The following is a 22,474-nucleotide window of genomic DNA, read 5'->3' as shown; positions in this document are numbered from 1 at the left end:
TGTTGATTTACTATGATATCAGAATTTGCATTCAGTTCTGTTTTGGAGTTAATATTGCCCTAGTAGGCCTATAAACTGCCTAGCACTTTAAATGTCTCTGCAGTTGTTTGTGTAGTTCTTGCATTAGAAACAGTTTGGGTTGATTGATTTTCATATTAATTTTCCTGTCAGTAAATTATATTGTGTATGCAGTAGTGTGTCTTTTTTTTTCTTTCAAACCCAGTGATAACCTATCGTTAGCCTGTGTGTAAATACACTGTATAAATGCACTCAAAAAATTTTTTGAAGGCACATACAGTAATATTAAACAACATCAGGTCTTCATGTTGTACATACAGTATTATGAAGTAGTATACAACTTTCAGGGCAACGCTGGTAGGGTGACCAACTTTTCAAAATGCAAAAACGGGACACCTTCCATTTCTTAAGCTGGGGTATATTTACATTTTTTTTTTTGTTTTACTGTTTCCGGGGGAGGAGTAATGATAAATTGCCTTGATTGTGAGAGTAAAATGATTAGAAATGGAACCAGCATAAAATATGTGTGAGCTATTTTTTCCTTTAAGTCTGTATTTCAATTAGATTTATTTGTTGCTTTTATTGTTGTGGATTATTTGGCTGTCACTTGCTGTTCTGCCTCGATGGCAGCGCGCTGTGTTTATTCGTTTTGAAAAAGGGAAACTCATGAAAGAACGGAAATGCAGCACTGACTGAAACACTTTACAGCATGTTGATGCAGAGTCGTTATCTGCATGAGATGTCGGTGTAATTCAGTCGTGCGTACCATGTGAAAGGTTTCTGGGGGCGCGTCTGGTATACATACATTTTTTTAAAATTATTATTATTGCTGTTTTAAGTGGCGAGCGAGCGAGTGTAAGGCATTGTAAAATAATGCGGCAGGGGTGGTGCTGTGATGCGCTATAAACAGATATGGTTTGACTGGCGCTAAACTGTAAGATTGCACTGTGTCTACGAATTCGGGACAAATGCCGTCCCGGAGGCATTAAGCCCAGGACCGGGACTTGATCTTTACATTTCGGGACTGTCCCGCCCAATTAGGGACGGGTGGTCACCCTAGGTCGCCAACATTTCTGTAGCGAAATTGGTCTTCTGGGTGTTTTTGCCCGCAAATATTTCTTAGTTTATTTATAGTATGTGACGTAGATCTCGGGGAGTATGTTTGTCCAGACTTCTGTTATGCGTTTTGACTGTCACCGGTCAAGAATGGTAATTGGGCCTATGCTTAATACTAATAGAGTGAGCGCATTTATTATTTTATGAAATTGTAAATATTTTATGATTTGTAAATGTTCTCTGGTTAAAGAACGCCCCATTTTGTTCATAGCAATTAAACACCGTCTCCGTTCTGTACGGTACTCGTGAAATCTCTCTTTCAAAATACTGTAGTCACAATTATTATGCTATTCGTATTATCATAACCTGGGTCATAAATCAACTGGAAATTATTGAAACCAACCCCATTCCAAACTTCTTTTACGCAGTGAGTCGACTGAACACATTACATTTTAAAAGACAAACTATTGGAGCTTCGCTTACGAAAGGCAATGCTTTATCTACTCATGATCTGTTATTTATTTTTCTTTAAGTGTAATGAGGGACCCCGTTCCCTCAGTTTGAAATAAATAAAACAGCAACAGGAAATGGGAGGCTGCTGTTCTGGACCCCCTGCCCAGCCGGAAGAAGCGAAAGGATTGTTGGTTACAGTTGAAAATGAGCAGGATTCCACCTCCAAGAATCATGTGGAGACCCAAGCAGAGGCACGGGGGGAATTAACAGACGCTCCATTACAGTCAGATAAGGAAGATGAACATCTTTATAATGGTGTTCATGACAAGAGGTACAAAACAAATCTAATCTATCATCACAGCTGACTGACACTTTTACGAAATTTTAAGACAGTATGACTTGTTATTAAATGTGAATTGAACTCAGTAAAATATATCAAACGTCGTGGAACATTTTGTAGAAAGACTGTTAAATATCCCCTTGTCCCGAGACTCCACAGTGAACATTGTTTAATTAATACCTACACCTGCTGGCAAATTGATGTTACTGCAAGTGGACTGCTGAGCTCCAGGGCCTACATGTATTGTGTAAAGCAATGGATTTATCTGTTCCGAAAAAGAGCGTTTGTCTCTATCGCAGACACAGATATTATAGAAAGTACATTCATTTGCATTTACCAAATTGTCGTTTTCAAAGCTTTTTTGGGGGGGAGGGATTAGGAATTGGTTTTAGAATTACCAACTCAAAACCTTCAATTTTTTCTGGTAGTTGAATTTACATAACAAATCGAAAAAGTAAACAAAGGGAACTAAGAAAATGGTTCTCTTGTTGCAATAGGGGTAGTGTAAACTATGCGAACCATGGGCTTGAGCAAGATGGGATTGTAGTTTTTAGGATGATTTCTGTCCTGCAATTTAATGCGATTTGTACTACAAATCCTAGAATACACCGCGTATCCCTGTTAATACCTGATGCTTTGATAAGAGTTTACCGAGTTTAGGAAATTTCTACAAAGTAGGCAATTACATCGTGAAATTTCGTTTTGTTTTACATGACGACTAGATTTCTTTTTTGTTTGGGACTTCTGAAAAACTTATAAAGGCCGTTCAAACTCAGTTCGTGCAGAGAACGGGAGGTTGAAGTGAAATTCTGTTTTTTGAGCTACGTGTACAGCTACGGTAGTCTGGTTTTTAATTCTTAATCATTTCACAAGTGGAATTAAAACGATGTAACTAATTTAGGTGAGTGTTGGGTTGAGGTTGTCAAATTCATGTAAACGATTGAATTCACTTAAAAAAAAAAAACGAGATTGGCATTGTTTTAATCTTTAAAGAGTTAGAATTCTGAGTGAGTATTCATTTAGTTTAACAATATTATCAATTTTTCCACAATAAATATACACGTAAAATATTTCACCAGCGAGGAGGGGGGCTGTCACAGAGATGTCTTCATACTGTCAGTACATGTAAGTCAAAAATGACTGAAATACCAGACTTGAGTGTGCTGCTGGTGTTACAATGTATTCGGTAGGTGGAACTTTGGACTCTTGAAGGTGTATACTAGTGTATCTGCTAGGGATTCAATATAACAACTCAATGCGCAATGTATGTCACTTGGGTTGTAAAAAAAAAAAAAATCCTTATGATGTTTGTAGCGCAAAGTAAAATGTTGTGGTTTGCTCTCAACAATTCGATTAATTTGTTAACGTGTTGCTAGTAGTTACAACAATGCAGGTCAATTCCTGGGTAAGGTTAAAGTTTATTTGTCTTGACTATGATCTCTTTTTTTATTGCTTACCTTATTGAATACATTTCAGTTTACAGACTATATTTGTTTGGTGTTGTTGTTATTATTATTATTATTATTATTATTATTATTATTATTATTATTCACCTACTCTGCTGAAGTTTGACGTTATTTGTATGCAACGAAATGAAATTACAATTTTTATCATACCCAACCACATTAGTGTCTTGCCTGACTGGGAGTGGGTTGAAATCGGTCTTGTTCATTTCCATTGGCTGCAGAATATCAGCATGGTTTAATTGGGATTCTCTAACACTTTGTTTTTCCCAGCCAGGAGAATAATGAAGGAGTCACACCAGTCGACAGGGTGGCAGAGGGTGGTGTAGTAAAGCCAGCATGCTCTGAAACTGTGGCTGTGCACCAAGAAAGCGAATCTATCAGTCTGCCAAAGCGGAAGACACTGGCAGCTGGCCCGGAGCACACAGCACATACAGCTTTTGCAGGGAGTGTTACTGAAGCCACAGTAACCCAGGAAGAACACAAGCAGCCTGCCAGCAGTGCAGAGTAAGGTTTAGTCTAAGGTTATGCTGTTTAAGGTCTGTTTTGCAATTGCCTGGTTCCCTGGCCACCTATAATATAAGGTGGATATGGGGTAATGAAACTAGTGAGATTTCTTGATTTCTCTACCTGTTTGCTGTGTCACTCAGAAAACAAACATGAATCTCTTCATCTTTCAAGGAAAGCTCCCTCGATGAATGATCAATCAGATAATGCTTTTTGTTTTTAGGATGCACACTTCAGATTACCTCGGTGTGGCCTTATGATCAAGTACTAAATCCATGTGTTCTTTAACAAGAACTAGAGAACCAGCAATTTGACAGAAGCATGGTGTTTTATTTTTACTTGGGTATCCAGAATTAAGAGAACGACTGTATTTCATAAATCACCATATCATTAATGCAGTGGACTGGCATACTGTATAACAATCGTGAATGAGGTACTCATACTTTTATAACCTTTTATTTATACATTTTTTTTAAAAAATTATTTTTGCAGGACTAAATCTGAGAAATTTCCTGCGATTGAGAAAATAAATCAAACTGCTTGCATTGATAATTTGCGAAATGGACCTGCGGGGTTAGTCAGTGATGCAGTGCAGGAAGACAAAAGCGGCTCCATAACAGAGGCAGTGGGTGAAGATTACCGCAGTCTTGCCTGCAGTTCTAAAAGCGATGCTATAAGACTTACAGAGGAGTCTGAGAGGAATGAGAGGTATGTTCAGAATACCTGGGCATAACAAAATAGACACACACAATCCTATCCACAGAGTGATATGGGGTGGGTTTGCTGCTGTAAAATGTGGTTGACCGTCTTCACAGTATCTACACCCAAAAACACATAGAAACACAGTTTTAGAAACTTATTCAAAGAATGTCACATCAAACCAAGACCTGTGGGTTTGGAGAAACGAATTGTTGGTGTAATACAAAAATAATAATATATATATATATATATATATATATATATATAAATCTCTCCTAGTCCAAAGTAAATACCAAACAAACAAATGTCTAAAATTATTTTACATTAAAAATGTATTTTTCTGGGCATTTCCATTGTTTTTCACCCACAGATCTGGTCTCTTAATCAGTCAAACTATACCTTGTATTCCCAGCTGCACTGTGGAAGAAAACACTGCAGATACCCAAGCATTTGAAAGTCCAGATCAACCGGACAGTGCTGTGGAGGTAAATATAGTACAGTCTCTGGAAGACATTGGAGAGGATCTAACAGAGGGAGGCAAAAAAGCTGAAGTTGAGGAAAGTGCTGTTGACATGAAAGACACACAATGGACACCCAGCATAGAGATGGAACTGGAGAGCCAAAGTGTAACCCAGGAAAAACCCAGTGCCCCAAAACCTCTGAAATCTTTGGATGAAAAACCCATGAGAGAAATGAGTGCTGCGGTCGAAGATGAGGATAACGCAAGGTATTGATACTTGTACTGTGACAGGGTGGAAGCCCTGCCTGTGTAAATAAAGATTTATTATTTTAAATTTAAGTTTGGCAGGGATGGGGTTAATTCCGTCCCTGCCAAATCAACATGTAGAATGTGGCTGGGTCTTGATTGAATAATTGATCATCAATCAAGTGCCAGCCACATGGTATAAAAGGGAGGCCAAATGCTTTGTTAGTTGAAGGAGTTTAGGAGGAGAACCTTTAGTGAAGGCCACTGCCCAGCCTAAAGGGGAATCATGTTTGGTGGGTGTTTTTTAGTGCATCATTTTCTATGATTGTATGAGCCGGTTAAATGCATATCGGCTAAATGCGTCATTCGCTTAATTGCATGAAGCTGCGTGGTCCCGAAGTCCATTGTACACCTCATTTTCATTTGGATCACTGCACAAACAACGTTTGAGTGTTTCAGCAATAGTAGTGATGTAGAGTGCATAGGAATGGCACGACAGTGAGAAAAGCCAGCAAGAAAGAAGACACAGAAAATGGCAATGGCATTTACAGTTGTTTATCAGCAATTCAGCCGAATACTGTGCATACTTCCATCAAATATTTTTTTGTTACATTGTAGTCACAAGATCTATAATAAGGTACTGTACACACCTGTTTAACTTGTGTTTTACTGTACTGTATTACAATAACTTAGTTTATGCAGGCTGTTATATACTATACATTATTTTACTTTTCATATCGTGCATTGCCAGAGAATAGTGTTTGTATCGAGTGCATAACGTATTTCAAGTTGGTTTATTTCTGAACTTGTTCAGTATTTTAAGTTACTTGTAATAAAATATAAAGGAAAAATAGTTATGAATCTGATCAAAATGAGTCATATATACATGTACATATAGACCTATTGTCGTTGTATCCCGTTGTATTCCCTCACTATGGTTATGTGTATGACCTCACACCAGTCCCAAGCCCATGCAATTATGCGGAGTCGACTGTACATATATCCCTGAGGAGAATGCTTCTCCCCCAGCTTGGATCACGCTTTTGAAAAAAATCTTACTGATCTCTTCCCAGTGAAGTTGATCTGTATCGTGGTGCCGAGGAGATAGAAGAGGATCAGCTGGAAAAAAATGGAGCTAAGGGTGTAGATGATTTTATGGGTGAGTGCTTCTTTAGCATTGCATTGTATTCTAAAATGTAGCTGATTAGAAACTTAGTGCTCATCTTTTTTGCTTCAGTGATCAGATATATTGAAACAGTAATATCAAAGAATAATAGACCCTATTCAGGGATGGACTATACATCATCATTTGCTTTTATGCTGCAGAAAGTTTAGACTGATTTTTACATTACAACGAATTTTCATTTTTCTTTTCTTTTCCACAAGATAAGTGCAGCATCTCTCCAGAAGTGGACATTTTGATATACAGTGAAAATGAGTGGAGAGGGAACACTGCCAAAAGTGCACAGATTAAAAAGGTGAGCTGGAAAGAAAATAGGAATATAGTGTAGGGTCCAATTAGCAAACCTATGTTGGAATGCCATATACAATAACTTTGTATATGTCTTGCACTTTGGTTATAATTATTATTATTATTTGTTTATTTAGCAGACGCCTTTATCCAAGGCGACTTACAGAGATTAGGGTGTGTGAACTATGCATCAGCTGCAGAGTCACTTACAATTACGTCTCACCCGAAAGACAGAGCACAAGGAGGTTAAGTGACTTGCTCAAGGTCACACAATGAGTCAGTGGCTGAGGTGGGATTTGAACCGGGGACCTTCTAGTTACAAGCCCTTTTCTTTAACCACTGGACCACACAGCTTCCTATAATTATAATATACTGTAGCAATATCTAGTGGATCTAAATATGGTAAATACAAGCCTAGTCAATTATATGTATTTGTATTCCTCTGTGTCCATGTATGCCAGAGTAAAGCCAATCCATAACTATACTCCTGTGCTGTGTTGCCAGACCCTCAGAGAAGCAACGCATTTGACAGACAGGGAGTCTTCTTTGTATAAACTATAGTATTCAGTATCAACGTCAGTTGCTAACATATTGAAGGATTGCTAAAGGATAAGTGGTTTTCTTATCTTATTTGGCATTTTCTCCGTTAGACAGCAGAGACGACTTAGATGAAAATAGGTCAAAAACTAGTGAACTAGAAAATCTATTTTAATACATCGCCCTGATATGCCAGGTAAACTGTTTCCGGTTTCCTTTGCTAATGTCAGCTGAGAATTCTGGTGTAGTCTTGATGCATCTTCATGCACACCAGGATACTGCTTGCTCTAAATATTTTTTGTATTATTATTGTTCAAACATACTACACCACCCACTTGATAGATCGCGGGTGTTGGGGTCCAATATAAATTTGCTATATATCGAGGGCTGCGATATAGCGAGAGACCCATAGAAAAACAAATAGGCTAACAAATACAAGGTCCAGTATAAATCCTCTACACAACCCGCTTTTTCTCATTTTTCGTATAAAAGCAGCACACCATTTTAATTTGTACAACAGAGGGTAATTGCTTCTTATCAATTTCAGTCTACAATTAATTTCATGAGTCTTCCTCTCCTTTCTCAAATGCACAAACCCGCTGCACTGAAATAATCAATTCCCAACAACATAGGAGGCTTGTTGCTAGGGAGCTGACGTCACTGCCTTGTGGCTTTTGCCACACGTTAACATCTCGTTGGCTAAAATAAAAAACGCTTCAGCAAGTAGATGTTTAATTTGCTTTGTGTTATTGTGCAATACGTGTGTATATGATAACAGTACGACATTAATGCTTTGTTTTTAATTGTTTTGTATATTGTTTTGTGATGTGCAGTACGAAATAAAACAGACAGTAATTCTAAGTGTCTATGTATATTGCAGCTAAGGCATATGCAGTTAGACAGTAAAAATGGGGAGCCAACTCCAGGACCGCGATATATTTGAATCTGCAGTATAGCGAGGGGAAAGGTAACTGCTGTTTCCTTGACTTATCTATAGGCCTATGAAGAAGTTCATAAAAGTTTCAGTAGGCTTCGGAGAGTGCGAGGAGATAATTACTGTGCACTGCGGGCAACACTTTTCCAGGCATTGATCCAGAGTAAAGAAGTGCCAGCCTGGCTTCAGAGAGAAGACTTTATCCAGGTATGAGCCCCAAATGCATGGTATTCTTGTGTTGTATCTCAAAACTAATTTGCCGCCTTTTTTGTTCTATAATGATTACTGAAACTCATTTAATATGACTTCATAAAATGACTGTTATTGATATCCGGATCCTTGGCAATATTAAACCATTCTACCTTATAGCTGCTACCGAAGGACAATAAAATCAGTTTGTACTGCTTATTATTGAGTCACTATCTGTCACTGTCCTTTACATATGTGGAAGTAGGTCTGAATCGAGCCTTGTTCCTGAAAAAACCTCCTTCCATTCTTACAGATTGCCAGTATGTGATACACTGTGACAGCATTGCCTGTTATGGGGGTCCCTTACATGAGCTTTAAGACTCATATTGTGTCTTTCTGGAGACCGGGCAGGGCAGTCAATGTAGCTGGTTGCGTGCCTTGCTTATACAGTATTTTCTGTTCCAATGTCGCAAACCTCATCACACGCTTGCTTTTTGGGTGGAAAGCTGTATTTAGTCTTCTGTGGATTGTTATAAAGAAGATGGTCAAGGAGTGGAATGAGCTCCACAACAGTTTATAGGTGGAGTGTATTATGTAATAACTTGCTGACATAGACCAAGCAGAGTAAGCACCCCACAACAGCCAAGCAACACGGAACTTTAGAACTCTGGCAGGAAAAAAATGCTCACCAGCGATTTAGAAAAATACTGCAAGGGGTAGTGTGTGATAAATGAGAATTTAATGCCCACCCTTTGTGGGATGCTTGGCTAGCATCCCATCCCTTGGGTGGGTATTAAATTCTCATATCACACACTACCCCATGCATTATTCTCCATTTAATTTAACCTAATATAAGTAAATATTGCCAGTGTTACACATACTGAACTCATTTGAGCATTTCTTTAAAAATGATCATTCTAGAAAATTTAAGTTAAACAAAACATGGCTTATTGATGAAAACTTTTCTTTCTGTTTTTTCAGCTGCCTGAAAAGTTAGCCTCCTGTTATGACTGGCTCAGGCAGTGGAGGTTTACACAAGAGTATGCAAATGGAAATTGGATGGAATTGCTAAAAGGACACATGCAGCTTCTAAAGAGAAAGGTTGTAAAAATATTGTTCTTCTTAATCCAGCTTAATTGTTTCAGAAGAACTCCTTTTAATTGAATAGCTAATTCTAAGATGGTGCTTTATCAAGTTTGATTAGATGTTTAACAGTGGCCTACAAGGTTTCAAGTTTGTTGTTGTTGTTGTTGTTGTTATTAATATAAACTTGTCCATGGTTTGGTACTACATTTTTATGTTCAGGTGCTATTGTTCTATTAGTTTAGTGTAGTCAAATGAGCATTGCCGAGCTGTTCTCTTTACACATGGCAGTGCAAGCGTAAGACATTTCAAAACCTATAGGACCATATTAACCAAATGTGGTTTTTTTTGTTTGTTTGTTTTGATTTTTTATATAAATCCTGTGTATATCAAATTTGTTCCATTTCAGAAATGTACCCTGTAAAGTTTTCTATAAAAAAAAAAAAAAAATAATAATAATCATATATACGGATATCAAAATTGATAACTGTACTGAAAATTGCTTTAGGTGTCTCCATTTCTTTGTCATGTTGATGCCGTTATATCTACAAATCTACTGCAGGGGTGTCCAATCACGGTCCTGGAAGGCTATTCCACTCCAGGTTTAACAGGGAACATGAGAATCAACTACTTTAGGGTCTAGATGGAGGTTTAATTGGTTCATTTAAATAATTTAGAATAGGGTTAGAACAAAGACCATCAGTGGAAGGGCCAGCTTTGGCCACCCCTGATCGACTGTGTTGTGTACTGCTGTGAACAAAACACCTGCACACAGAAATATGAAGTCCTCTCACGAATGAAGTGGATTTCTCATTATTGGTCGATGATTTTTAATAAGCATTCCGATAATCATAAAAACCCCCACTGACAGCTCCTTCATGTTCTCTTACTTTTCCTTGGTAAAGTGGTTGGCTGTGGTGGAATCCTCCAGTGCAGAAGAAAGACAAGCCGTGTGTGATGAGATCTTCAGGAATGAAGAGGAGGAGTACAGTTTGCTGGAGGCTGTGAAATTGCTGATGTTGAATACTGCTATTGAACTGTACAATGACATGCAGCAGGAGAAGGACGTGCCCATTTTCTGCTGGCTCTTGTTTGCTCGGGACAGTTCTGTTACCCCCTGCACATTCCTCAGCAACCACCTCAATCAAGTGGGCTTCAGCGGCGGACTCGAGCAGGTCAGTCAGGCAGCAATTTGTCACTGTCCTTCAGTGCCGTTTTCTTTCAATATGGGGGGAAAAACACCAATTAGGCATCTTACGCAAATAACAAACCACTTAATACAGTCATTCAGGCCCCTTAATTGAAAGGCTTAGTTGTTCATCTGGTTTGGTAACTTTATTGGTATTCCTTTCTGAAAAAATGGTGCTAAAATGATGAATTGGACTAAATAGCTTTGAGATTTTAGCCCTATATCAATATATTTGGTTAAACAGCAATGTAATTACAGGTGTGGTGACTGCTACAGCTTTTAACATTAAGTTTCATTAATGCAAAATAAAATAAAAAATACTAGCCATTTTAATTGGCACAGATTTGATATACAAAAGTAAAGCAGTTCAGGGCAATCAGACCCAGCACCTGCTGCCCTGATCTAATGACAAAATGCTGTTTCTCTTATAGGTCGAGATGTTTCTCCTGGGCTATGCACTGGAACTGACAATTAATGTGTACAGGCTTTACAAATTTGAAACTGATGAGTTTCTCACATTTTACCCTGATGATCACAAGGAAGATTGGCCGGTGGTCTCGCTCATCACAGAGGATGACAGACACTACAATGTCCCGGTCCAAAAGCAAGACACAGCCAGGTTATAGCTCTCGGCCTTCGCTCCTGCCATTGCTCTTTCACCTGCAGTGAAGGAGTCAGTCTAGCATGGCTTGAGCTGCATTGCAGCTGTTAATAATTAAAAGGAGACAAGGAAAAGATTTGGAGCTTGTTAATTATGCATGTTCTTAATTTCAGTGTATACGTATGATCAATGGGCCCACGTTTTCGCTAAATGGTTGCCTGCCAACGATGTATTTTTGGAGTCATTTTCAACATCAAATTTCTTGACAGGGTTTTTTTAACGTCCCCTGCAGGGATATAATGGAGGCCCATGTATGTGACACTTACATTTTAGAGAACCGCTTATACACTTAGACTTTGTAAAGATATTCTTGAGCCTCCGTAATTGAGTGTATCAGAATATGGGGATATAAAGATGATCCTGTCTGTATGTACAGTGTGTACAAATGGTACATGCATTTTACTTGTTCACCCAGTTGTAATTAAACTTGGTATGAACTGTCCTTGGCACACATTCTTGATGATAATGTCCTATTATCTGTTTGGATTATGAAGGTTACATCTTCAGAACCACTCCTGACACATTTTTTTAAAAACTTTACATGTCTGTTTGTTACAAGAAGTTACTTCACAGACTGTAAATATATTTCATGGTACTGGCGCCTCATTGATTTAATTTAGTGAAGGCTATAAACTGGGTATCCCTTTCCAGTTTTTTAGTATGCATAGCCCTTTAAGAAATTCTGCTCTGTGTCTAGTGGATGTAGGTCATCATGATCTACTTTTTCGTGATGTTGATAACTTGATTTCAATGACTCTTAGGAATGTGTATTTCAGTATAGTGGAGCCCCTGTGTTCTGTAGCCAGGTTTTGACTTCTAGTAATAGTAAAGCATGTTAAGACCCACTCTGTAAAATAGTATATATATATATATATAATTAAAACAAACAAGCTATGATCTATGCTACTTTAATTATGTAACAAATAGTTCAATTTACAATGATTTATTGCACAATAAATTATTTTTTGTAGTTCCTACATGTTTTAAATATATGTACTATGAACTTTATTCTGTTTCCTTCAGATTTGTTTTTAGGTCAGCATTGTGCAGGTACTGTACTAGAGTGCACTTCTTGGCATCAGGGTTTAATGTGTATTAAATAGCACTCATGAGGACATTATTAAACGGCACCCTATATTATTGTAAGATAACTGACTGGCAGCAATGAAACATTCTGAGCTAACAACAAGGTCACTTCTTCTCCCCGTAATACATACAAGCTGTAAACTGCGTGTTACTTTAATGAATAATGATACTGATAAATGAGAAATGATTTATTGTGTAAGAATGAATGTATGGATTTGTCTAATGTACACAGTAAAAGGAAGTTTATGGGCAGGTACCTCATTCATAGTAAGAAGATTAAACTGGAAAATGAAATAAAGTCGTGGTCTCCTTACTTACTAAACTGTTTGTGGATAAAGAATTCAGCAGCTATTTGGTGCTGAAATCTTAAGGTATTAGATAATGGATACAAACCGTGAATTACATAGAAGCTGGTGCATACTAACTTAATGTATAGGATAGCTGATTCCAGGTTATTAGGTTCTATATTTACTTAACAAGTGATGTTAGCCTGCAGTTAGCTATCCTATTTATACCACATATTTTATACTGAATTTGTAAATTCATTTAATTTATTTTATTTTATAGAAAGCTGTTTTATCCAAGTGTTTAACTCTTATTTTTTTAAGGATGCAAATTCAACAGTAATGTAACAAATAACTGGAGAGTGCTTAAGAGACCGTCAATTACACGACTTGCATGTTGGATACTGGGTTTGTAAAAATCAGTAGGAGTTCATTAAAGACTCGAGTAAATGTTTAGAAAATATGGCCCACTGTAACTAAGCAACCACCGGGTTCTCATTGATGAGCGGCACTTGGAGAAGTGCTAAGCTATCCCAGTCATACAAAGCAGAGTTTACATCCTTTTCAGTGTGGACAGAAAATAAACAACATTAACAAAATTATCATTGTGAACAAGCCTGTGTTTATGACGTGGTTTTCATTCTCTTTTATGAGATACAATCTGTAGCTAATAAATTATCAAGCAACATGAATGGTATAATAAAAGCAACAAAGGGTATAATAATAGGCGCATGCTATAGACCGCCAAGTTCAGACGCCGAGCAAAATAATCTGTTATACAATGACATTCCAAATGCATGTAGCAAAGGAGAAGCCATACTAATGGGGGATTTCAACTTCCAACCCGGTGGGGAGCACGATGGATGAAATTGAAATGGTGGAAATGACAAATAACTGCTTCCTAACGCAATTTGTCAAGGCACCGATTAGAGGGGAGGCATGCCTTGATTTAGTCTTTTCAAATAATGAAGACAGAATAACTAAAACAGGTCAGAGAGCCATTGGCAAACTCAGACCACAACTTGGTCTCATTTGAAGTGACTTTTAAAACCCAAAAAGTAATGACTAAAGCTAAGGTTTACAATTTTAGAAAAGCAAACTATGAAGGTATGAAAGAGACTAACCGAAGTAGATTCTGGTAGTAGACATGGATTATTTAGATTTCTAGAAAGCTTTTGACAGTCCCGCATAAAAGATTCATTCTCAAACTGAACGCAGTAGGGATTCAAGGAAATGCATGCACATGGATTAGGGAGTGGTTAACATGTAGAAAAAGTACTGATTAGAGGAGAAACCTCAAAATGGAGCAAGGTAATTAGTGGTGTACCACAGGGATCAGTATTAGGTCCTCTGCTATTCCTAATCTACATTGATGATTTAGATTCTGATATAGTAAGCAAACTTGTTAAATTTGCAGACGACACAAAAATAGGAGGAGTGGCAAAACAAGATACTCGGATATATTGTGAAAAGTCTTGAATTTAAATTAAGGGAAGTAATTTTAAAACTTTACAATGCATTAGTAAGACTTCATCTAGAATATTGTGTTCAGTTCTGGTCACCTCGTTACAAAAAGGATATTGCTGCTCTAGAAAGAGTGCAAAGAAGAGGAACCAGATTTATCCCAGGTTTAAAAGGCATGTCGTATGCAGACAGGCTAAAATAATTGAATCTATTCAGTCTTCAACAAAGAAGACTACGCGGTGATCTGATTCAAGTATTCAGAATTCTAAAAGGTATTGATAATGTCGACCCAGATTTACAATGGTTTACTGCACAATCATTCATTTTTGTAATTATTTATTTTTTGTTATAATTTTTGTCTCTTCTTAACTTGGTATGAAATATGAACTTTATTTCTTTCAGGTCAGACTCATGTCTGCCCATTGTAAGTACTGTACCAGAGTATACTTGTGCATCATGGCTTGACATCATTAATCCTCATGAGGACCTTATTAAACAGCACTCAACATAACACGTTATTGAAAGATAACTCTGGCAGCAAAGAAGCATTCTGTGCTTTTATGAGAGATATTATTTGTAAGGCTATATTTTTTTCACGGTTATCACAAATTTCATGATTTCCGTGAAATTTACCCACTGCTATGTAATCTGTAGTTCCTCATGAAAATTCCCAGTTCTGAAAGAATAAATATACATTTTCTTTGTATTACTTATAAATAAATACAGCAAGCGTTTGCCTTATTGAGGCACTACCTGTTACCCAGCATGTAGGAACCTAGCAGTCGGTTGAGTTTGCTTCCAGTAAATGACTGAAGAGTATTTTTTAAATCTTACTTTAAAACAATATAAAGCATAAATAATTTGTATCTTTTCAAGTATAAATATCCACTTTCATTGCTTTGTCATAAATGCGGTTTTGATATGTGATTTTAAAGCTGTCTGTCGAATCTGTTCCAAAACCAGATTAATGGCATTCTAACATGTGCGTTGAACAGCATTAGCAAAGCGCTAAAGCAAATATTATTTTAGATAAAAACGTACACTGTTTTTAGCCATGAAAAATAGAATAAAATAGATTCCACTTAAATTGAACATAAACCCATCACAAATAAGGCACATATTAAGTAAATGTTCATAATCTCTATTTGGCTATAAACAATAATACCAAACACCAAAACGTTTGTGCCATAAACCCTTGGGGGGAAAAAACTGTAAGCATTAATATCCCAGATTCACATACCAGCTGAAACTGAAATTGAAATGTTTATGCAATGTTAGTGTTTCGTTTCATTAAAAGCGATTCCATTAAAAGCAGTGTTAGTTAACAAGCAGAGAATGTGTATGATGGATCTCACCCAAGAACAGTATTTTTCCCTTTAAACTCAAAGACCATTGCCCCGACCCACCTGCAGGTGTCAGCAATGAGGTACACAATATTGACACTGACACAAAATCAAATATTTTCTGCTTTGACTTTTTAAATCTGTATATAACAACACAGGTCAGGAAAAGTTCATATTGCCTTGGGCAGCACTGTGAGACAGAACAAGCCGTTCCAGCTCGGTTTTATACCAACCTCAAGTTGTTTTTATAAACAGTACACATTTATCAGAACAGCCTGTCAACCAGCAGCCTGATTAATGCACATCACAAACACTGAGCAGTTACTTTTGAAATGGTGAAAATATTCCAGGAATAAATAATACATAATACTACAAGATTCAAGCATTACTCCCATCACCATATTATAAATATACTGCTCTGAAGTTATTCTTTACAAACACATGAATGTGATGCTGTGGAATGCCAGTGTTTTTAAATTAGCATAGAACTCAGATCTAGGTGACTAGTTTATGCTACATTACCGTATCGTCTGATATACTAGCTGGAGATACTGGATATGCTAAACCTTTTTCAGACAAGGTGTCTTAGTTTCCCTATCATATGAGTATGCTGGGGGCAGGCATATATATAAAGATTGCTCATTGGCATTTAAAAGACCTTTCAACCGCAAATAGTACAATCTAAATTTGGTTAATTTATATATATGTGTGTGTGTGTATATATATATATATATATATATATATATATATATATATATATATATATATATATATATATATATTAGTTCTGTAAACAAAACTGTTGTTATAGGTTTATGATGGATTAGGTGGTCTCTTGTAATCTAAAGAATTTTCATTTTTAATCAAAAATAAAATAAAATAATGAAGTACTACCGTTTGTGTGACTAAAACTGTGGCTTTTACAGGCGTTTTAATACTCAGTACATTACCTTCAGTAAACAGAATCTGCTGCAAAAATGACAAGTTGAAAAACAAAGTGCAGACACTTTATTACAGCAAAAGCATGTGATTAATGTATGCTGGATTACCATTGGCTCACACTGTGTCTTATAGCAAGGATGCCTGGTTGTCATGTCTGTAGATTGATTACTACATTTTCTAGCTCTAGTAGACTAGCAAATACAAACGTACAAAAATGACAAGAAGTTCTCAGTGGTAAAATGGTGTTAGAAGGGGATTTTGCAAGGCCTTCAGACAGCTTTTTGTGTTTTGGAATGAGGAGTGTGTACATGTTAGTTTGTGGTTTATTGTAATATCTTGGATGGGTGTGTCTCTTAGTGGTGGCTGGCCAATAGAAGGTAACATGAAGCAGTGGGAGGAATCGAAATGCAAGCCTATGAAAACAGCAGTGCAATGTGCTGAATGAAAGCTGCACAGCAGTACTGATATCACCCCCAAGGAAAGGCTGATAAAGAGGTTCTATTGGGGGGTTATTGAGGTTTGCTGTGGCTGCACAAAATTTCCCTGGTGTCCTAATTTCAGAAACACTGGCTTGGTCTGTCCCGGAAAGAAGGTGGTTACACCAGTAATACAATTTAAAATAAAAAATAAAAAAATACTTAAAATGTAAATAAAATAACGAGCCCTAGCTTTAGTAGGAATATATTGTTTGTATACAACAATGATTTGTGAACATACTTTAGTGTTTTCTGAAGTACATGTGCTTGTTTCAAAACTTATATATGTATATATATATACATATATGACCAACAAACTACAACAGGTACGATTTACGAAATTACTTAATTAGCTGTAGGCCTTGAAAGCTGCATCCTCTTACTATAATGACTTGTTATAGATGCTATAGTCTTGCTTTCTAGTCCACTGTATTACCCAGGTACTGCTTTTGGTTCCTCTTGCACCATATCCCCACTTTGGGTCCCTTGGTGGAGTTTCAGACCCGTAAGGAGCAATTTGGTATGGGTATGAAATACCAGTCATCCTAATGCATGTGTTCATGTTTAGAATCACTTTGTATACATTTTCACACACACACACACACTACTCAAAAAATGAAAGGAGCAAACAGTAAATATGGCATCATCATGAAATTGTTACAGCTGTTGAGATGAGGACAATTTGCTTAATTCAGTATCGCTGGATATGAACGAGTGTGAGGGGACTCACTTATGGTGTGGGGAGACAGTCACACAGATCTTATTGTGCTTCCAAGGAGAGGATTTACCACTTTATGGTACATAGACACAGTCCTGCACCCTGTAATAAAACCTGAAGACTGAAGAATGGGCCAAGATCCACAAGACGTCCTCTGCCGCCTGATCAGAAGCATGCCCCGTTGATGTAGATATTGCATCAAAGCCAGATAAGCTCATACTGTATCCTAACATTCATATGGATCATTTTTCCATGGGGAGGCATGGTTTTGTGGAACAAGCCAACATCACAGCGTTGCCAGGATACAAACCGTTAGGCCTCTGGCTTGGACAAGTCACATCAGTTAAATATTTTAGGGCTGTGTTTGAAGGTTTGTTCGCTAGCCAGGGATTCGAAGATTGTGTTAAACCTTTGAAGGCTCGTCAGACGTCATTGACGCACTCTGTGTGTGTTTTTTTTGTCCTGTTAACAGAACCAGTTTGACAATATATGAATACTATAAATCACACATTAAATGTCACTCACATGCAAAATTCAATCTTTTCATTTGTATAATGCATGTTACGTAAACAAAAGTTGTTGTATTAAAATCCGCTACCAAATTGTTATACGTAGCAACTCTATATGGTTAAATGTTAAATGCCCAGGCGACCCAAAAAAAAGTTGAATGCAAACTGTGCAAGTGTATCATCTTCAATTACATGTAAATAAACAATATGTATTTTTATTTTTATTTAAATTATAAAAACATGATTACTGTTCTATATAACGTATTTTTAAACTACAGGTGAAGGTTTTATTCCATTTATATGGATTACCTGTAAAATAATAGGATTTTCAATCAAATATAAACAAGTAGCTATGGTGACGTCACCAGTAAATTATGCAAATATCATCGAAGGTTCGAACCTTCCTTCGGTAATGTGTTCCGAACCTTCAAAGGTCAAAATGTTCACTTTGTTGCAGCCCTAAATTATTTTATATACATTTTCCTGATTTAAAAATAAAAGCTACACAATTATTTTATTTTAAAAACATGGGAGAATCTGACACTAATACTGGTAATTTTTGGGGTAAAGGAAAGGGAGGAAAGAAAAGCGATGTTTGGCAATGTATTGGATTTTGTGTAGAGGGTAAATAACAGTAATGTTAATTAACAAGCATATATGACTGGTTTATTATTATTATTATTATTATTATTATTATTATTATTATTATTATTATTATTATTATTATTATTATTACTCTTACTCAAAAAAGAGCCAGCTCCTTTGCAAGGAGCGTATATCGGCCTTACGTCTTCGTGTGTGATTACGTCACCTACCAGACTGGAGTTCAGGAATATAGTGGAAAACTACTGAGTTGCTTTATGTATTTGTTTCCGTTATTTTTTCAGTTTAAAACTGCATTATATATAAAGACAATGATTCCATGGTCTAGGTGCACTGCCTCACTGTGTCTGATGTGTGCTGTCTGCTTTCAGGGCCATACTATTTGCTGGGTTCTTTTCCTGTATATAATTTCCCCATATGTTCAAAGACATTGCCTTATCAAATTTTAAGCAAAATTCTACAGAGAATCCAAATTAAATGGATTTGCACAGCTGGATGTTTGATTATTTAACAGTATCAAGAGACTCACCCTGAAATGCCTCACCCCCTTATTTTTTAGGTTAACCAAGGATCGGTGGTTGATCCAGCTGTGGCTTATCCCAGTGTATACAGGTTGATCAAATATATCTGCATAGTTAGCTACTACTTTATATAAATATTTAGAACTGAAAAATATTTTGATTTTTTAATACTAACCATATTCCCCGAAACAACATTTTTGAATAAATCCTCTGTAGTCCACAGGTTAGGTTAAAGCACATAACTTGATTTTCAACATTAAAAAAAATACCACTTCATACTTTATCACCGTTTAAAATCAGAAAAAGGTGTTTTCATTTATACTCTTTATTTCTAAGCACAGGGACATAAAGTCTTTCCCTCTTAAGACCACCAAAGCAATGTTATGTCTAGACATTAATGCCCAGTGTGTGGTAGACACAGGGATATGAAATACACTTGTATGCCACGAGTGTATAATAGCACATTTAGATGCTTTGGATACTTTATGAGTTCAGGGGCATTCCTAAGCTGTAAATGTGTGTTTTAACGAGTGACAGCTTAATGTTATATCTATTAAAAAAATAGATTCTCAGATTCAAGAAACTTGTGCTGACAAACATGATAAAAAGTCAAGAAGCCAACATTTGGCTGTCTGACCCCGGCCATTGCATTTATATCTCACCCTTACAAAATAAACCATTAACAATATTTAAACACTTACAACTTTTTAACCATTATATTATTTAAAAACTCCCTTTAAATGTAATTTAAGTTAAGCACAAACCCTGCACTCCCAAATCCCTAAGTACTCATGGTTTCAGAAAATGAGTTTGGTACTTAAATAAAAATAAAAAAATAAGCCTCATTCTAACTGCTATGCCAGTTTTTTTTTTACCAACTACAGCGTAACTGGTAATTAGCAGCACTATGGCAAATAAAAGCGCACAGGTCTATATAGAGACCTCAATACATTTCTTTTTTCTTCTACATACACAATCAGAAGTCTTTTTTTCAAGCAACTGAATAAAGATATGATATAAAGTTTTACACTTGCAGTTCTTTTGTGTTTTCTTAAAAGTATAGGATGGCAGCGCAAAATAACAGCAGAGAAGAGAAAGGTAAAGGTGGATGTACGACAGTGCTTTGGTACAGGTATCATCTTTTCTGTCTTGAGAAGACAGTATCCGCTGGAAGCTACAAAACTCTGAGGGGAGGGGGTGTACCGTGGCCTGTTCACGGCTCTCATCAGCGAGGGAAACTGACGGAACACACAGCCATCGCATGCAAGCAAAGGCCTCCTCGCTGTATCCTCCCTGGCAAGCATTTCCACTGTACACAACAGAAATGGGACTTGAGCAACATTGAGCTGGGGGAGAGAAAGCGGGCGGTGGCAGAAGCAAGTTCAGACTGTTCCTGCAGTCTGCTCTCTTTATTTGTCCTCCTCCCTCAGCTCCACAATGTCATCAGTTTCCTCCCTGGGCCCAACTTCATTCATTGGAGCTGAGTCTTCTCCCTCCACTGCCGTCTCATCATCGCTATCCTCCTTCTTCTTCTTCTTACAATAAAAAGAAATGACAATAAATGAATATCATTGCCTGGACTTTTTTGTAGTAAGATTCAAATTACTTGAGCTCAGCTTTAGTTTACACCTGATTATTATTTATTATTATTTTTTTTATATAAATTTAGTCGTCGCCAATTTTTTACCCCGGTTTTCTCCCCAATTTAGCATGCCCAATTATTATCTGTATCCTCGGCTCACCGCTCGCAACCCCCCCACCGACTCGGGAAACAGCGGCTGGAACACGCGTCCTCCGAAACGTGCTCCTGCCAAGCTGTCATTTTTCGCACTGCAGATCCACAGCAATGCCACCAGACCTATAGTGCCGGAGGACAACAAAGATCTGGCAGCTCCATTGCAGAACCACAGGCACCCTATCGGCCACAAGGCTCGCTGATGCGCGGTAAGCCGTGGATTCCCCTGCCGACCTAAGCCCTCCCTACCCGGGCAGCACTCAGCCAATTGTGCGCCGCCCCCTAGGAACTCCCGGTCACGGTCGGCTGTGACATAGCCTGGATTCGAACCTGCGATCTCCAGGCTATAGGGCACATCCTGCACTCCGCGCGGAGCGCCTTTACTGGATGCGCCACTCGGGATCCCACACCTGATTATTTTAAACACTTCTGCATGTCTATAGTACAGTAAGCAACGCAGATTTTAAAGGCCTAAATTGCCAATCCAGTCAGTTACCAACAGGGATTGCCTTCACAAGTAAAACATAATTACAGTAATAGTAGAGTTTTGTTATTTTAATACTTCTGTGGTATTACTAGAAAATGCACAGACATAGTAAGACATCTTTATTAAAAGTAAACTTGCCAAAAATTGCACTTTTTGTGTGACATACTATAAAAACTTTTAATAAATGTTATAGGCAACTAGAACATGTGAAATTTACTGTTGAACTATTACATTTTACACCTTAATATCTAATTACACGAATAACTAGCTTGCTATGCAGTGAATTTAAGTAACTGTTGTTAACAAAATAGGTACATATATTTTATTCACCATCTGCATCCATTTATTATATTGGTCTAAAATGTGCAGTTGTAAAAGAAACACATAGCAAATATGTATATGGATTTTAAAACATCACATCTGTTATTACACTACATAAAACAAATATTATTATTATTATTTATTTCTTAGCAGACGCCCTTATCCAGGGCGACTTACAATTGTTACAAGTTATCACATTATTTTTTACATACAAGTACCCATTTATACAGTTGGGTTTTTACTGGAGCAATCTAGGTAAAGTACCTTGCTCAAGGGTACAGCAGCAGTGTCCCTCAGCTGGGATTGAACCCACAACCCTCCGGTCAAGAGTCCAGAGCCCTAACCACTACTCCACACTGCTGCCCTAGCCAAGCCATGCTTTTATACTATCTTGCACTTGGGTCATTTCACCTGTCGGGTGCCATTGTCCCCAACCCTACAATGGCTTCTTTCCTGGCAATAGCCAATCAGCTGCTTCCCTTATTGACTGACATGCTTTCAGCCAGTAACATGCTTTGACCCAGACGACACTGCTGGGGTGAAAAGACCAAGGAAGTAAGGCACTAACATACTTCCTGAAATGAAGGCAAGCTAACTCAGAACTTATCCTAGTGTCTATTGTAAAATAAAAATACATGTTTGCTATTTGAAACCTACATATTTTTTAGTTAGCTACAGT

The 22,474-nt window shown here is 37.3% G+C and overlaps 2 protein-coding genes across 11 annotated transcripts in view; one reads left to right on the top strand and one right to left on the bottom strand.

The window, feature by feature from the left end:
• The first annotated feature begins 406 nt into the window (after positions 1-406).
• LOC117400509 (ubiquitin thioesterase otulin) lies at positions 407-12,203 on the top strand. 9 transcript variants are annotated; one of them, XM_034000582.3, is made up of 11 exons: positions 407-544; positions 1,608-1,858; positions 3,604-3,837; positions 4,330-4,545; positions 4,907-5,263; positions 6,316-6,401; positions 6,629-6,720; positions 8,248-8,391; positions 9,355-9,474; positions 10,362-10,631; positions 11,077-12,203. In XM_034000582.3, exons 2-11 carry the CDS (start codon positions 1,662-1,664, stop codon positions 11,269-11,271), a joined length of 1,911 nt encoding a protein of 636 aa, XP_033856473.3. In that variant the 5' UTR covers positions 407-544; positions 1,608-1,661; the 3' UTR covers positions 11,272-12,203. The 9 variants fall into 9 exon arrangements, with proteins under 9 accessions (XP_033856473.3, XP_058879057.1, XP_058879061.1 ...); XM_059023074.1 differs by lacking the exon at positions 407-544 and adding an exon at positions 582-813 and having other exon boundaries at positions 6,316-6,383; XM_034000583.3 differs by lacking the exon at positions 407-544 and adding an exon at positions 584-813.
• Positions 12,204-18,401: 6,198 nt separating this feature from the next.
• LOC117399490 (progressive ankylosis protein homolog B) overlaps positions 18,402-22,474 on the bottom strand; it is a 50,758-nt gene continuing 46,685 nt past the window's right edge. Inside the window, exon 12 of one of the 2 annotated variants that reach the window (XM_033998717.3) lies at positions 18,402-20,787. In XM_033998717.3, the coding sequence (XP_033854608.2) occupies positions 20,662-20,787 (126 nt within the window). In that variant the 3' untranslated portion in view covers positions 18,402-20,661. The remainder of the gene's footprint in view (positions 20,788-22,474) is intronic. The other variant, XM_033998718.3, reaches the window with a different exon arrangement.

This window comes from Acipenser ruthenus, chromosome 4 (assembly GCF_902713425.1).
Source record: "Acipenser ruthenus chromosome 4, fAciRut3.2 maternal haplotype, whole genome shotgun sequence".
Taxonomy (NCBI): Eukaryota; Metazoa; Chordata; class Actinopteri; order Acipenseriformes; family Acipenseridae; genus Acipenser; species Acipenser ruthenus.
This window is presented reverse-complemented; position numbering and strand designations above follow the sequence as displayed.

Excerpts from the sequence above, each read along its gene's own strand:
- LOC117400509 (XM_034000582.3), top strand. The coding sequence starts at position 1,662 with ATGGGAGGCTGCTGTTCTGGACCCCCTGCCCAGCCGGAAGAAGCGAAA. Across the intron at positions 1,859-3,603 it reads AATGGTGTTCATGACAAGAG|CCAGGAGAATAATGAAGGAG; the intron begins GTACAAAACAAA and ends TGTTTTTCCCAG. Across the intron at positions 3,838-4,329 it reads CAGCCTGCCAGCAGTGCAGA|GACTAAATCTGAGAAATTTC; the intron begins GTAAGGTTTAGT and ends TTATTTTTGCAG.